Here is a 16503-nt window from a genome sequence, read left to right on the forward strand (position 1 = left end):
TCTGTTGTAGTATCACAGCTAGGAAAACTGATCTGCTCTTCAGTGAAGCCTGCCTTCTACAACCTGCAAGCTATTGCTTTTAAGCATGTCCCCTCCGTCATCTTCCATAATCCTTCACAGGCTATTTACAGCTGGCCTGTAAGCCAAGCTGCTGTGGCTGCTTCTCTCTGTCTCTTGTTGGCATGTTTCTTTTAGCAAGTGTTGGCGGGCAGGAACCCACTGCTGACCCTGTCAGCCCCACACAGAATTGATTTTATGTCTGAAGCACAGTGTGACGCATTTACATATATGGCCTTAAAGGGCAGCAGCCTTTGTGTCTTCTGACAGCAAACCGCAAACTCAAGTTCACACACTACAGAATGCTATCTCTCACTTGCTGATTTCTTACAGAAATGGTAGATGTCAAAATTGAATATTTGAATTCTGGATCATCTTCCTTTCGATATATTTGTATATTCAGTCACTTATCAGATTTAGTTATGGACCTTCCTGTGATTCATTATGAACTTTTAAGGCATCAAATATCATGTGCTCACTCTTTTTTGTGCACGTGTTTGTGTGTAAGACCACGTGCCTCTTTGTGTGTCTTTAATAAGCATCAGACTTCTTAGCAAGTTTCTCTGTTAACAGTTAACTCTCATGGATAAGTGAGAATCTCTGAGATAGGAGGTCCCTGTAATTTACATGAAAATGATCTGCTCAATATATGGAGAGAGGCCTGAATTATTTCCCCACTGAGAAAACAGCCATTAATGTTAATTTGCTTGGCATTCTGGGAGGCACCTCTGAGCCAGCCCACGTGCAGCTACCAACCAGGCAGAGCAGGGGCTGTTACCCCTCCTGTCCATCCAAGCAGGCAGGTGACAGAGGAGGGAGAGGAGGAGATCTGTGCAGTGGGAGGAAGGAAGAGGAGACTGAGAGGTGTAGGATATAATTCAATCAAAATAGGCCTTCGTTCTGCTGCTTTCTGTGCATTTTGTCACCAGTTTAACAAAAACATAGTTTCTGTAGATTCCATGGCAATTATTTCCATGTGGTATGTTTAATAATTTACAGGATATAATTATGCAAACATACAGTAGTTAGATAGTGCTTCCTTAACGTATTTTAATCACTGATTATATCCAAAGATTTAATTTTTTTTCACCAATAGCAATAAAGTTCTAACCACTAGATGATTTTCTACAATTCATGAAAAAGCGGTAACCTCAAACCAAATCAGAGGTCAGACGTGTTTTTCAATATGGGAGCTACGTATTCAATGATTCTACTAGCCTTTGTCATTTAAATTACTCCACAGGGGAAAATCAGCAATAAACCCAACTATGTTAGGTTCAGAATATCTTTCTTTAGCTCTGTGTGGATGAAAAGGTTGTGCATGCTCCCTCACTTCTCCCCTTCCTTTCTCCGTCTTCCTTAACATGCTGAGCACATCATCTTGTGCCTCCGTAAGGTCTCAGGACAAAGATCTTACTAAGCCTCTGTTCACAGAATATTCTTGAGTTGAAAATCTACGATGAAAATGCAATCACTAAAGATGACCTCCTCTTCAGTGTCCTCTTTGATGTTGCTAAAATCCAGCTTGGAGAAACTGTTCGCTTGACTTTTCAGCTAAATCCAAAGGTGAGGAATAAAACTGCCTTGGCCACAGGAAGGAAATACATTTTTGGTATTACCTCCTAAATAACTTCCTGCTAAGCAACTGTAGGTGGGAGGGTTTATTTCCTATTGGTTTGCACTTCGTGTATGCTTTGAAACACCTTCCATCAAAGTGGGAAATGTTTACCTCCCTACCTTGGACATAATTCTGAAGGTTTTTACTAGCTCCTCAAATCTCTTAGCAGGGTTTTTCTGATGCCAGAGTTCTCTTTATTTTTTCCTTTCTTCTCCCTGCCCCCTCCCCCCCCGCCTTCTCTTTCTTTATTCTGTTGCTCAAATACGTTTTGTTGGAGGTAAATGACTTCATTGCCATTACACGAAGTTTCTCCGTTAGAATTTCTTTTCCTGGGACCAGCACTTGTGAGTTTGGGCAAATTCAGGCACAGACGTTGGAGTATTCACTTAAGAACTGATGCTCTGCCCTGTAATTCTTTTGTGTATAACTGAAAATAACACAAAGATCCATGCTGAGGTGCTAAAACCCGTTGATGGCAAATTGCTGTAACTATCTCATTACTTCAGTGTGCCTGAATGTATACATGATGACTTTAGCATGGGATACGGGTGTCCAATTTAGATACTTTTATAGATATGCTCTTTTTCACTGACTTTTCTTATAGGATACGTATCAGTGTTCAGGTCTATGGTGATACCAGCAAGCAGTCTATATTAACTTGTCTGGTGACTGGTCATTGTATTGTCCGTGATATAGCAGTCCTTTTGATCAGAAGAATGGAGAATTCCTTCTGCTAGACAACAGTATCAGTCTTACAATAATTACCCATAAAAAATCAGACTTTAAACCCATATTACCCATAAAAAATCAGGCTTTAAACAGTTTTAAGCCAACAGTTCTTGCAGGCATAGAACTGGGGATTGCCTGTGTGACCATTTTACTCTGCCTCACCACCAAATGCACGAGTGCAGTGAGCCTGGGGACTGATGGTTAACGAAGGAGGGAGAATACTTTCCAAAATCCCTCTAACTTGGTTGCTTTCACTCAGCTGAGCATACCCTAGAGCAGGAGGGAAATTTGGTTTTAAGAGCCATTTCAGGAGCCAGAATAATCATAGACAGCCATAGCCAGTGAGAAAGAAAATTAATTCAAGTGCTTATAATGAATTAATCTTTTACAGACACAAGAGTCACTGGAGGTTGAGTTTGCATCAGAGAGCATGTGAGTAAAACCCATACAGGACCCAAGAACTGTACTTTGCAAAAATAAGCAGTTAAACACATACTATCATTGAGTATAATAAAGCTTAAAATGCTCAACATCACAGCAACAGCTGGTATTTATCAAGTTAGTTGCATATTGGCTAAAATCTACCAAGAATCATCCTGGATACTAATTTATCCCATTATTTGCTGGAAGAGAGAGAAGGATAGTAAGAACTGCAGCCACTGTGCTTATTACTACTATTGTTTACCATTATCATTAAAAAAATAAGGAAGACACGTTTCAGATGTCTCCCAAAACTGAAAATCAGTGACATATTTGAGACTATGCTCAACAAGGCAACCTTTAAGGAAAGTGTTATTCCTTGACATTAATTTAAGGACATATTTAGGTCATATTCATTCTGATTGCTTTTTTTTCCCCTCTCTTTCAGTCCAGTCCCTCCTGAAAAGCTTGTCACTAATGGTGTACTAGTGGTAATTTTAAATTATTTCTCTTCTATGTTAATTCTCATGCTAGCGATGGGAGTGGTGAATCTGCCAGGTGCCCCCACACCTCGCTGCAGGCAGGGCTGAAGGGGAGGGAGACGGGGGGCCAAACACTGGCAGCCATGCTGTTATGCTGCTCCCTGTGGGAGGATGTATTAGGGAAGAGTGAACACAGTCATTGAGGATACCCAGAGACCTGTCCACCACCAGCAGCTGATAGCAAGCCTCTTGAAAAAGCCTGAAGTGCTCTTTCATTGACTTACTGCCTCTGTGTCCTTCCCTCTGGGAACTTCTCTTGGGCGCCCCTCATGGCCATCCTGTTTTTCCCACCTCCATAGGATGACACGGAAGTTGCTTTCTTGACTGCCCCTAACTCACTATTTAGAGGAGGTGTCCAACTTCACCAAAGCAGGGCTGTGAGGACAGCCCTGTGATTTGGCTGACCCCTCAGTCTACCCTCTGGAGGTCTCAACACAATTCCATTTCCTCCCTTGCTATTCCCCCTCCCTCCCAAGCCTCATCTCCATGGGTGGACCACAGCACCACAGCCATTTTTTCTTTCAGCTGAAATCTGGAACATCTTCAGTGTGCCAAGATCTTTCTCTTATTACCCTAACAAGCACAGGGTGGGCAGTTTTCCAGACCCCAGGGACCCAGGTGTCCAGAGATAGGTAGCAGTGAAGTGGTTCAGATATGGCATGTTTTGGACACTTAATTCTCTCATTGTTCATCCCTGCTACAGTCTCGTGAAATTTCCTGCTTGGAAGTCCTGGTGGACAATAGATGGACAAAGAAAGAACCTTCAGGTTAGACTTTAAACTGGAAACAAAAAAATCTTATTTTATGGTAAACAGAAAATTTCTAATTTTTTGGTCATTTTCTCACCTCGTAATTCTCTTACTTTGTTCTTACAATCAGAGCACGTGAATTGGATGCTTAGGAGTACATACAGGATCATAGATCCAATAATTCTAGTGTGCCTATGCTAACTAACTATAAAAACTAAACTTTGAAACTGGAGCGAATGGTTAGAGTGATAACAAATCTTATTAGTGCTGTAAAATATATATTTCTATCTCAATAATTCACATTTTGCCCCATTTGCCTGTATGTCTGGGTTTTTAAAACAGCTACTGCGGTTTTTTAAGCTCTTTGGTTTGGTTTTTTTTTCCTTTTTTTTCATTCTTCCTGTAATGATCCCTGGTTGGATAAATGGAGTATGGGAGCTTTTAAGCATTGTTGAAGGTTTTGTATATTAAAATGACAACTTCTGAGTGATCATTTTATGTTCTATTTCCGAGATCATACTAATTAACTTCTCTTATGCTTTTCATCTTTTTTTTTTATTATTTTTAGAAAAGGACTTCTTATTTTCAGTGAAAGGATCTTACGAGGAGAGCCAGACCCTGTCGCTGGGCTCCTCCTGGCGACCCATGGAACCCCTGGACTTCCATTACATCAAGTACAGCCTGTCAGACCTGTGTGTGGCTCTAGCGGAGAAGAAGCCTCATTTCTGCTCGGTACGTGATCATTAGTTTGAGTAAGTAAAGTAAATTTATTGTTTTCCATACTTGATTGTGGCAAATTGAAAGAATTTGTATTTTTAATTAAAAGCTATCCTTTGTGATCTTCTGCTCTTGAAGAGCACGCTTCCCCCTAAGATGCCTAAATATTAGATGCCAACTTGGAAACTGCTGGATGGTGACCCCATTTGAAAAAATGAGTTGGTGCCAGTAGGTGCTGTTTTGTGGTGTATACATTAAATACTTTTCTACATTATAATTTATTTTTCAGTGTACCTCAGGTGAAGGTAAAAAAGACTGCCATGCATCCCTCGTTATTCCTCTGGATTCATTTCCCTTCAAGGAGACAGTAACAGTAGCAAAGGTGACTGATACCAACTTTTTAGAATAAGTGTGGAGCTATGGACCAAAGATCAACAAGCCTGAGTTAATTAGATCAGTGTGAAGTAGGGATTTAGATATATAACTGCTAACGCCCTTACATTCCTGACACAGAGGGTTATGGACCTGTACATTTTCATATGAACTGAGTAGAACAAAAGCCACAGCCAAACGTTTGAGAGGGGGATTCCTGTGACCAGCTGGTGGACTAATGTAGGTCAGAGAAAATCAAATGATGAGGCAATACAGGGCACACTGGCAGAGCTCGTGCTGGTTTTTGCTGTGGACTGGTCTGTGTATCTTTAGTATAAAACAATTTAAAGAAAATAAAACGGACTTGGAGAGGTTTTTAAAATCAGATGGATTTTCTGATTGATATGGCTTTGTGGCTCCAACACAGCTCTTAGAAAAAGTGAAGGGCTTCAAAGCTGACTGAAAGGAAAGCACATAAAATTATCTCCAGTGCTTATATTGTGTTTTTTTTCTAGGATGAAACCATCAATTTACATGTGAAGTCAAATGACTGGTAAGAAATCCTGTCTTTGGGTTTGTTGTTGTGAAAAAAAGATGCTACCCAGCTTTTTTGCCTCCTTACCTTTTTCTGTAACTAAGGGAGAAAGTATTTAGTATTTAGTCAATGACTATATTTACACTGTGTTAGTTACCCATGTCCAGAAGATGAATGTTGTTAACCATGCTGGGTGAAATTTCCTGTCATGTTACTATGCAGGAGTTCAGTTTGGATGCGAGAATAATCTTTTCTGGCTGAAAAATCCATGGATCTATGACTTTAGAAAAACATGTGTTTATACCTCACTTTCCTTACTTGTAAAGAATCCAGAATATTTTTATTTATAAAACCTGGAGGTTTTCAGGCAACAGATCCTAAATATTCCACTGTTTATAGTATCTGTATATGGGTTGCAGTATTCTTGTTAGACACTTCTTGAAAATCAGTGTAGCAATAAGCAATATTTCTGGGTTTTTTGGTTTTTTTTTTTTTTCTGTAAGATTTTACAACTTTTAACTTTTTCAGCCTTTTCCCTACCTTGTCTATACTGTCTGTGATTGATGTCCCTTTGTGGGGCTGCAATAGCAGCTTTTCTAAGCCTAATAGTAGAGTTTGTAACTTGTAAGCATGGGTCCAGACATTAATTAGTGATCATGTACATCCTATTTAATCCTGGACTTTGTTTGAGGTCAAGAAACTTAGATGTTCGCTTGGAGTTTGATCTGTGTATGGAGGAGAAAAATTTCCTACAGAAACGGAGGAAGTTTGTGGCTTCTGTTCTGAAAAAAGCACTTCATTTAGAGCAAGACCTACAAGACCATGAGGTATGGGGAGCGCCATAGGGACTGGACTGTGCTGTGTAACAGGAATGTGTTTTGCTTGTAGCCATTCACATATTCTTCTTTAACCAGCCCTGATGTATACAGTGCCACATGTAAAGCATGGAGAAATGTTTAGATGAAACAGTGTGAAAGCATGGGGAGTATCAAACCCACTTGCTACACATGGTTGTTCAGAAAACAAACGGAATGCCCTATATCAGTATTTTTTCCCTGCCTTATTTCTTTTTCATCTGTGAGTTATAGACCTGGATAGTCCTACTCTCTTAGGTGAGCATTCAGTCACCAACGCTCCATAAGGACTTTTTGTTATTGGATTTTGGAGGGGGAAAATCTAATAGTTAAAGTGACACATAACACTGACTGATGAGGATGTTTCTTATCACAGACTGTCTCCTCTGGTGCTCGTCATCTCAGCTGTATTGTCACTCTAACAACACAAAGACATTCAACATCTTTCTCTCATCTGCCTGAGCGAGTTAGGGTTTGTATTTGTTGATGCCCATGCTGGCATGGGGATGGTTGGTGCTTTAGGGAGGGAACATGGTCTGTGATCAGACACTTCAGAAATGAAGAAGTTTTCATTTTGAGAGGCTTTTTTTTTCACCGGTGCTTTTCCCCTTGTCCAGGACAGCTGGACCAAAAGCATATTAAACATTGTATGACAGAATGGCTTTGGGTGCTATAAATGATGTTCCTGCTCACAAACTGATCGCCTTAGTCTATTATTTCTCATTACCATACTAGTTGCAGTGGGAAAAAAAGCAATTTCTTAAGTATAAGAATTCTGGGGGGCAAGTACTTCTAACTACTAATTTCAAATTTTCCAACAAGAGAATGTTTTAGCATAGTCAGGTAAACCCAAATCCGAATACTTTGCTTTGACCTGAAATGCTTGATTTGAATCAGGTCACTGCCGAGTGTTTCCTTGATGCAATTACCTGGAAATGTGTGTGGGAAATGTCATTTGGCTCCTCTTCTCTCAGTGGGCTTCTTGGAGGAATTTGTCTCCCTGTAGCACAATTTATATTTCCATGCCATTAGGCTTCGTGGTTCATCACTGCAATTATATACTCCAGGTATTTTATAGGAAATGTAATCTAGTCATTATAGTTGACTTATAAGAGAGGATGAGTTCTGCCTGTTCTCAAAATAGAGCTCTCATGAGATAAGGTACTGCTAAGGAAAATGCAGTCTAATGTTGAAATGCCTTGAAACAACAAGTTTTGGGCTGTTTTGGTAAGCCAGCATGTAACAATTTAGAATCAAAATTGACTGATTTCCATTAAAAAAGTCAAAATTAGCTAATTACCAAATTTTTTTTTATTTATTTTTTTTTATGTACAAATTATCACGTTTTCTTTTCTCCCCTGCTTGGGGAAACGGTGACATATTGGAATTTCTTGTGGGACAGAAATGCTGCAATTCACTCAACTCTGATCACATGTGCTGGTAAACTAAGTTGTTGCTCACCAGTGCTGTGTTGATGTCTAAACAGGTACCAGTTGTAGCAGTGATGACAACAGGAGGTGGCACCCGGGCACTGACATCTCTGTTAGGCAACCTCTTGGGTCTTCAGAAGCTGGGCCTCTTAGATGCTATTTCATACATTACTGGGTCATCTGGTTCAACATGGTAAGGAGATCCTGAACAAAGACATCATTTGTCAGCTCTATAGTCTGCTCTGTGAGAGATTTATCCTTCGTTTTGGTAAAGGAAGGTGTACTACTTCAGTCTCGAGCCAGAATATGGCCTAAGCACTGCTTACGTGGTACAACATTTTCCTCGACCCTTTATTTCATCTCTAGGATCTTTCCCAGTGAGTAACCCTGGCGCGAATCACAGCCTTGTGCATAAACCTACATAGCACGGAGGGGCTTTTTGCAAGTCCTCAGGTTTCACTAGTGATCTGGTGGGGGAGCGTCCTCTAAATCAAAAATCTTTTCTCTTCAATAATAAACTGAGCCCCCAAGATGTTTTTAAAGAACCTCAGCTAGTTCATTTGATGGGGTCCTCAAATCCAAGTCTAAAAAGTGAAAGAGCTTGGAGCATATGACAACGTTCTTTCTTTCTTTTCCCCAGGGCCTTGTCGCATTTGTACCAGAATGCTGAGTGGTCACACAACGATCTGTCCAGACTGATTCGTGAAGTCCGCAGACATATGACCAAATGCAAGCTAAGCTGTTTTTCCCTGGAGAGCTTGAAGTACTATGACAAGGAGCTAAAACTGCGGAAGCAAGAGGGATACCAGATCTCTAGCATTGATTTTTGGAGTCTTCTGCTGGAAAAAGCATTAAGCGATGGGGTAGCATGTCTGTATTTTCTCTAACAGCTATTGAATACTGTTATATGGAGAGATGCTAGCCTGAGAGTATGCCAGCATTATCTAGCAGATGATTTCTGCTGACTAATAAAGGGGATTTGTCCCCACATATCTCTCAACACATAATTAGCAGCCAAGGGTGTATTCTGTAGAGCAGAAAACCTATGTCTCCTGCTACCAGTATGAGTACCTGAGCACCTAACAACAGAGTCCTGCTTTTGGTTTCTTTTCCTCTGTTCCTCCCTGTGAGAACTTAAATAATCCATGTAAAGTTTACTGGGAAGAATTTACTGGGAAGCATGAGAGACCATTTGTACCACAAAATGTCCTACGGCTCACCTGTAATTAAACAAGCTTATGTGGATATGTAGAAGTTTAGATCACGCCTTGGTTAAAAAAATGTCTGGACATAAAATGAGTGGAGAGAATAGGAAAATTAAGATGGCAATGGGTATTTATGTTGCTGTAATCTTGCAGACCCATACGCCATGTCAAACCTTGGTTTTGCTCTTTCTGTTTCTGGTCAATTCACAGAAAAATAACCACAAACTCTCAGATGAGCGACAAGCATTGAATCAGGGTCAGAATCCCCTACCTATCTACATGGTCCTTAACATCAAAGAAGACTACAGCCTTTCAGAGTTCAAAGGTGATGGCAAAACTGAACGATATCTGGACTTGGTTCATTTTCAAATGATCTGTATTATCAATTACTGCTTGTCCTGCAAGCCCTTGCACTGCTGAACTGTAGCATTCATAAACCAGTTCCTTTTCCTCCTTAACTTCCTCTTGCTTTTCCATTTCTAGACTTTGTGCCTAAGCTTTGGGAGGAACTCATCTCCTCTGGGTCAGGAGAAAACTGGGGAAGGTGCTTAAGGACCAGGGTACTCTCAAGTCAAAGCCTTCGCTCCCCATGTGGGGTAACTTAGGCTGACCCCTTTGGGTATAAACTTCACTTATGTCCTGTCTGGAGAGACTCGTTGGAAAGTTTTGAATGAACAAGTTTGGGAAATGTTACTGAGTGAGGGGCTGAAACCAGCTGAATGACAACTCCTTACCCTGAGGAAGGTTTGTCGGTGATCATCCTGCTGATAGAGTTTGTCCTGCAGCTGCTTCCTTGTCATTTCAGAGCCCTTCTTGCAGGGAGATAGTGGTAGGAAGAAGATCTAAAAGTTCTTTTTGTGCCTCTGCAGAATGGGTGGAGTTCACCCCTTATGAGGTCGGGTTCTTAAAATACGGCGCCTTCATTCGTGCGGAGGATTTTGGCAGCGAGTTCTTCATGGGTCGCCTGATGAAGAAGCTTCCTGAATCCCGCATCTGTTTCATGAAAGGTGATGTGCTCCATTATGAAAATTTGAATTGCTTCAAAATCTACTTTATTTTTAATATAATGCAGACCCTGCATATTGCAACCAGTGCCCTGCACAACATGCAGGACTGAAGCAAAGTATACGACATGTTGTTCTCACCTCTAGCTCAGTTCCTATTTGCTGTTTACTGCTGCTTTTGTCTTGAATGGTGACTCTCATGCCTGAAGTTTCAGGGCTGTTTAAAGAGGTTTTGAACTGATCAGCAGCAGAATTCCACATGGAAAATATTTGTACTGTGAAACCAGAATCTTAAAACCAAATTTGTCTATGAATGGCATGATTTTATAACAAAAAGCAATGCTGTTACAGAGTTTGTTATTAAATATGCAATTTTGAGTGTTTTTTGAACTGTTACTGATATTTTTGCAATTTTAGTATTCTAAATCCTTTGTAATTTTGCTAGCATGATTATATCAGTGAGTTTTGTCATCCTTATTTCAGTAAAGTTGGTAGCTTCCAGTAATGCACGACAGAGAGTTTTGCAGATTTTATGCAACTGTTTTAATTTTGCACAAAGCTAGAACTCTCCCACACCCCTTTGTACACTGGTTCTCTGTATGAAGTTGTCTGCAGAAGAGTCCATCTATTCTTAAACCCTGAACAACAGATGTGTTACATGTAAATAAGCACAACATACAACAGGGCACCAAGGATACTAGTAAGAAAGGGTTTATTTATGAAGTGAAAAATCCATACACTCAGCAACACCATGTGGTATTTCTTATTTGGTGTGCGGTGAAGTTGTGCACCTCAATGTATGATGCAGGAGGAATCCAGAGTCATATTGGTAGAATAATGAGAAAATAGCTGGGCATGAGGAACAGAAGATTGTGCTTAGCCACGCAGCCACTAAATCTCAGAGCTTTAATGGCTATGCTTAGAGCTTTTAGTGATGTCATGAACTTGAGAAAAGAGGTGGCTGAGGGAGAAGACTCAGAAGATAACACAGGATCCAAGAGTATAAATAGGTCTGAAAAGGGGAGGACAAATTCATGGAAGGTAGTCCGACATGGTAGTTCAGATGCAGACACTAGCACTAGAAGTACTAAATCCAGAACCTTGAGCTGCTGGAGAGTACACTGGAGAAGAGATCCCATCATACTTTCCATTTTCTTGTATTCTTCCATGAAGCACTCTGTGCTGATCGCCAGAGGTAGGAGGCAGATTGTAGAGCTAGGTGGGACTCAGAGCCACCTTCTGAGAACGTTGTGCCTCTGTTGCAGCTTCGCAACGACAGTGGTGTGGTCAGACATGAGGTGGCCAGGTAGCAAGCACACCCAGCACATCCAGTCTGGGCTGAGCTCTTGTGTTCTCACCCTCAGCACCTGAATTAGGCTGGTGACCCCACAGACAAAATAGGTGTATCTTGAGGAATAATAGAGTGGAGAGTTAAAGCAATGTTGCCATCTAGTGATACAACAGCTAATGCCCTCTTGGGTTGCAATTGTAATGTACTGTTAGTTCCAGCGTGATAGTTTAAGGATAAAAGCAAGGTGTCATTTGCAGGAAGATGTAAGGCCTTTTATAAGAGCAATGGCTAAAGCTGGAAAAATTGGATGAGCTTATGAGGATATAAGACACTCAGGTTTCCAAAAGAAAGGCTGGGATGTATGAAAGCTTGTCTGCTATTTTAAACTCTGTCAGCCTAGTAAAAGATACAGTCTCTTCTCATAGTTCTTACTTCAGCAAATATAGTTACTGTGAAAATTCAGTGCAAGAGGTCAGGGAAACATTGCTATGCCATTACAACCAGGTTCTGGGGGGACAACAGTGTTTGGAAGATACTAAAATGCACAAGTAGTGTGTAAGTCCTGGGGCCTGGGGAGCCGGGAATGTTATGGAGTGAGAAGGCACCACGTAAAGACAGGAGAAAAGAGAGGAGCTGCCTTCTCACAGCAGGCCTGGACAGAAGCTTCTCAACCTGCAGGAAGATGAGATTGTGTTGATGGAAGGTTGCGAGTTAAGCGTAGAGCCAGAGAGCCCCTATTTGATTTCACGTATTTCTAATGTTTCTCAAGCGAGTCCCATTCTTATGGGGATTTCTAGTGAAGCAGAATACCCTTGGGTTCTTGTCCCACTCCACAAACATGCCATGTTCAAAAGGGAATTGTATTTCTGTTACTAATTTATGGAATGCCTAATATTGTATTGTGCGGTTCAAATAGTTGCATCCTTTGTGATGTAAGACTTTTGCAAAGCTTTCACTCATAGAGATTTTCAAGGCAAAGCTCAGCACTGCCTTCTCTGGCAGAGTTCCTCTCAGGGCCTGCAGCAAAGCTGTGGAAGATGAAATGCTTTTCAAGATCCAAGGATCTTCTGGAGATTTCTGCACCAGGGAGACATTTTTAGACATCCTTTTAAGTGGGAGCGCAAAAGTGGAAGAAAGGCTGTGGGGATGAGAATAACAAGGAGAGGGAGATAAGTCTCACTCAAAAGAACTTGTGTCAAGAGAACTCTTACAGGGGACAGTGAAGATGTTTTTGTTTTACTCTGCAGACTATCCCAAATTGTGCTCTAACCACTTGAATCTTGCCTGTTCAAGAGCAGCCTCCAAACCTTCAACTGAGTATACGGTTGCATATGACATAGTTTGTAGAACAAACTCTTATTTCATGGGAAATAGTGTGGTTTTACTCTCTGATGACAGTTGCTTATAGGACAGGGTAAGTTTATTTGCAGTGTATTGGTAATAGCTGGATGTAACAATGAATTCCAGTGGCTGAAGACCTGGCACAACGTTTAAAACTATTTAGGTTCCTCTTTGAGGACAGAATGTGGGTTGCTGCAAAAGAACTTCATACAGGTTTTGGTGGGAGTTTTGAAACCTTGATGTTTCTGGATACACCTTGCAAAGCTAGAAGTTTATTTTTTTAGAAGGGATATTTTCCATTAAGATATTTCCAAAGCAGTTTTCCTGTTCTCTCCCGTTGCACAGGTCTGTGGAGCAATGTCTTTTCCTACAACCTCTTGGATGCCTGGCATTCGTCAGATCCTACACAAAGGTGCTCACTGAGGTGTACCCAACACAGGACTGTTGATGTTGGTTGGTTACATTTCTGTTTCTACTTTACCTGTTGTCTTACGAATCTTTAAATCAATATTACATTTAGATTCATATAGCATGAAATCTTTGTGAAGGCTTTTTGAATCTTAAAGCTGAGGCCAGTGCTGCACTGCAGGTGTTTTTTTTTTCCCCTACGGTGTCATGTTGCCAGCAACATCTAACTAGGTTTCCTCTCTGAATTCATTCATAGCAACATTATTTTCATTAATCTCCCTTGGACTGAATTTATGCAAGTGATGATTTGTCACCAAATATAAAACTACTGAAGTTTTTTTAACAGATCACCTTTGTCAGGGGCCTTTCAGTGAACCTACATGTTGTAAAACATCTCAGTGCTGTGTACTCTGTCTGCCTTGGCAGATGGTACTTACCATACATTGTCGTTGAAGACTTGGATATATCAATTACATGGAATGCCATTTCAATGTTTGATCTTGTTATAAACCTGTGTGCTCCTTAGAGGTGTTGGCTGTCCTTCCTGTTTTCAAAGTGGTGAGTGAGTTTGGTTTATGGGCTTTTCATCACTTTCTTCATGGAAGTGTTGCAGGACACGGACCTCAATAAATGCCTGTGATAGAAAGCCATTGGCCCTCTTTCCCAATCTCATGAGGTGCCATTTGGCACAATGCTTTTTCTCTGCTTTTTTCTGGGTGTCTAAGTCTCCTGACAGCATATTATTTTTTTTCAAAGCCAGTTTGGTCTAATTTTGAAAGAAACTGGTCCAGATTCTCAGCCTACCCTGACCCTCACACAGGAAATCCACTTATGACTTCTATCAAGAAATAGATCGCTTTTTCCAGCTTTAGGAAGTTTGTTGCCACTCTGACTTTGTTTTTCATGGAATATGCTTTATTGAAGATTGATGTTCTTCTTGCTTCTACTTTGGCATTGCTTTGACTGTATGTTTCTATGTCTTATTAGGTCTTCTTTCCTGTAGCTAATATTAGATGCCTTTTGTATTTTAAGTATTGCAAAGAACTGTACCAAAACAACTTGTTCCTCTCCTCTACCTTTCAGAAGGACATGAGCCTTCCCCACCAGCCAGGAGCCATGAGTTGGAGACTTACTTAGTTACCCCTGAATGTGGCATCATGGGCATCATTCGGCAGGTCCTGACTGAGAGGGTGATGGTTTCAAAGTTCTACAACTTCCTGAAGGGGTTCCAGATGCACAATGAATACCTACAGAGCAAAAACTTCTGTATATGGAAAGGTAAACATCCCTGGATATTAATTTTTATCTGCTTAGATGGTTGGTGTTTTCATCAGTGAAGAGAAGACAGAGGATGAACAGGATTTATTCTTCACTTTGGAAATAAAAATTTCAAGATAACTAGTGAAATTTCATCCAGGCAAACCAGTTCCAAGAACTCCCTTGATTCCAGGGAAGGGCAACTACTGCTCATTGGCGATGGAAGAAGAGCAGCATAAGAAGTGAAGGAGCTCTGCCTTTTTGCCTTGTACAGGTTTTTCTTTTCTTTGTCAAGGCTGAGCTTCCATAGCGTGGCAGGGTCTTGGAAAGCAAAAGTAATGGGAAGACAAGAGGCATTTTTTCCTCCCTTATTAGCCAAACAACAGATATATTACTTTTTCAATGAATCACTCATCATAACAAATATTTCCTTTTAGATACTGTGCTAGAGAATTTCCCCAGCCAGCTGACAGAAACAGCAGAGTTCATGCGCCTGGCAGACACGGCAGGATACATCGATATCAGCTACCCACCGCTCATGAGGCCGGAGAGGAAAGTGGATGTTGTCCTACACTTAAACTATTCTTCTGGATCACAGACATCGGTGCAATAACCACTCTATTTTCTTCGATAATAACTGCTGTTTTGTAGCGCTTTTAGCCCTCTTTAAGGAGTTGGAATAATTTATGTAGAAGAAACTGATTCTGGGAAAAAGGATTCTTGGTGTAGAGCTCCCATTTTGTAGATGCCTACGTCTCTCAGTGATGCTGGTATACCATGGCAAATACCCTAAGGAGAACAGATGTAGTAGCAGTTTTCTAAATCTTTTATTTTAATTAACCCTCTAATAGGCAAATGCTATCTTCTTCTAGGATCTCAATATGTCTATCAAGGCTACACTCCATATGGAGTGTTTCTCTGGAACTAATGCCACCACTGATGAACTCGTTTTGTCTTGTGATATCTATCTAAAGATATCAACATGCAGTTGAATTAGAAGTAATTTGTCCGGTTGTCTCTAGAACAGTAACTGGATTTTTATTTTGTTCTAAATTATGGAGAAGAATTGTCCTTTGATGCCATGTCTGCCATTTCAATTACCAGCTAATAACCTGGTCTATAATTTGTGTTAGTAAGTACGGACAAGACAGAAGTTCTTGAAAGCTAAAATTTTCATACGTACCAGACAGATTCAGGAACAAAAATCCTATTTTCAAAAACAGCTTACACACCTGCAAGATTAAATTAACATTTCCATCAGGATGATGTTTCCTCCCAGATGCCTACATCAATTTTCACAACAATCTTAGGGCATCTTAAGACAGTTAGAGGCTTTAAAATATTTATGCCAAGTCAACAAACTTTTTGCACCTTTGTGAATCCATATTTAAAAACCATACCGTTTCAGATTCCTGTCCGTTGTGCTCATATCAGGATTTTCTCCAGTACGGGGCATGTTTCTTTGTCTTAAGCGGCTAGGCCGCCCTTGCCTGCAGCCATGAACATCTTATTTATCTTGCAGATAAAGGCTGATGAGGAGGAGGAGGTAGGACAACAATCAGGAGTGCAAGCTGGAGGCTGGGTCTTGAACTGTTGTTCTGTTAATAACTGGTACTAAATATCTCATGCAGAGACAAAGGCCAGAAGAAATACTGACAGCGAACGCTGCTCCCAGATCTTTGTGAAGAGCCTTTGATAGATGTGATGTGCATTCAGGAAAAGTTGGGGGAGTTGCAGAATTTCTGATCTTTTCTTTTTTTCTGTCTGAACGCAGCCTTTGGAAGAAGCCTCCAAGTACTTTCTAAAGCAGGGAATACCATTTCCCAAAATCCAACTGAGTGAAGAAGAAAAGAAGAATCTAAAGGAGTGCTACATCTTTGAAGACACAGAGACCCCAGAGGCTCCGACAGTGGTGTTTTTCCCGCTGGTGAATGACACCTTCAGAAAATACAAAGAGCCTGGTAAGCTATGGGA

General features: G+C 40.7%; 1 protein-coding gene across 1 annotated transcript in view; it reads left to right on the forward strand.

The window, feature by feature from the left end:
- Nucleotides 1-16503, forward strand: part of LOC134514320 (cytosolic phospholipase A2 epsilon-like) — a 36080-nt gene that overhangs the window by 19159 nt on the left and 418 nt on the right. The window contains exons 4-19 of the mRNA XM_063332001.1: nucleotides 1492-1623; nucleotides 2796-2836; nucleotides 3273-3315; nucleotides 4070-4133; nucleotides 4684-4847; nucleotides 5122-5214; nucleotides 5720-5757; nucleotides 6431-6566; nucleotides 8080-8216; nucleotides 8664-8886; nucleotides 9439-9553; nucleotides 10098-10235; nucleotides 13210-13317; nucleotides 14356-14550; nucleotides 14967-15133; nucleotides 16304-16490. Of these exons, the coding sequence (XP_063188071.1) occupies nucleotides 1492-1623; nucleotides 2796-2836; nucleotides 3273-3315; nucleotides 4070-4133; nucleotides 4684-4847; nucleotides 5122-5214; nucleotides 5720-5757; nucleotides 6431-6566; nucleotides 8080-8216; nucleotides 8664-8886; nucleotides 9439-9553; nucleotides 10098-10235; nucleotides 13210-13317; nucleotides 14356-14550; nucleotides 14967-15133; nucleotides 16304-16490 (1981 nt within the window). The remainder of the gene's footprint in view (nucleotides 1-1491; nucleotides 1624-2795; nucleotides 2837-3272; nucleotides 3316-4069; nucleotides 4134-4683; nucleotides 4848-5121; nucleotides 5215-5719; nucleotides 5758-6430; nucleotides 6567-8079; nucleotides 8217-8663; nucleotides 8887-9438; nucleotides 9554-10097; nucleotides 10236-13209; nucleotides 13318-14355; nucleotides 14551-14966; nucleotides 15134-16303; nucleotides 16491-16503) is intronic.

This window comes from Chroicocephalus ridibundus, chromosome 4, assembly GCF_963924245.1.
Source record: "Chroicocephalus ridibundus chromosome 4, bChrRid1.1, whole genome shotgun sequence".
Taxonomy (NCBI): domain Eukaryota; kingdom Metazoa; phylum Chordata; class Aves; order Charadriiformes; family Laridae; genus Chroicocephalus; species Chroicocephalus ridibundus.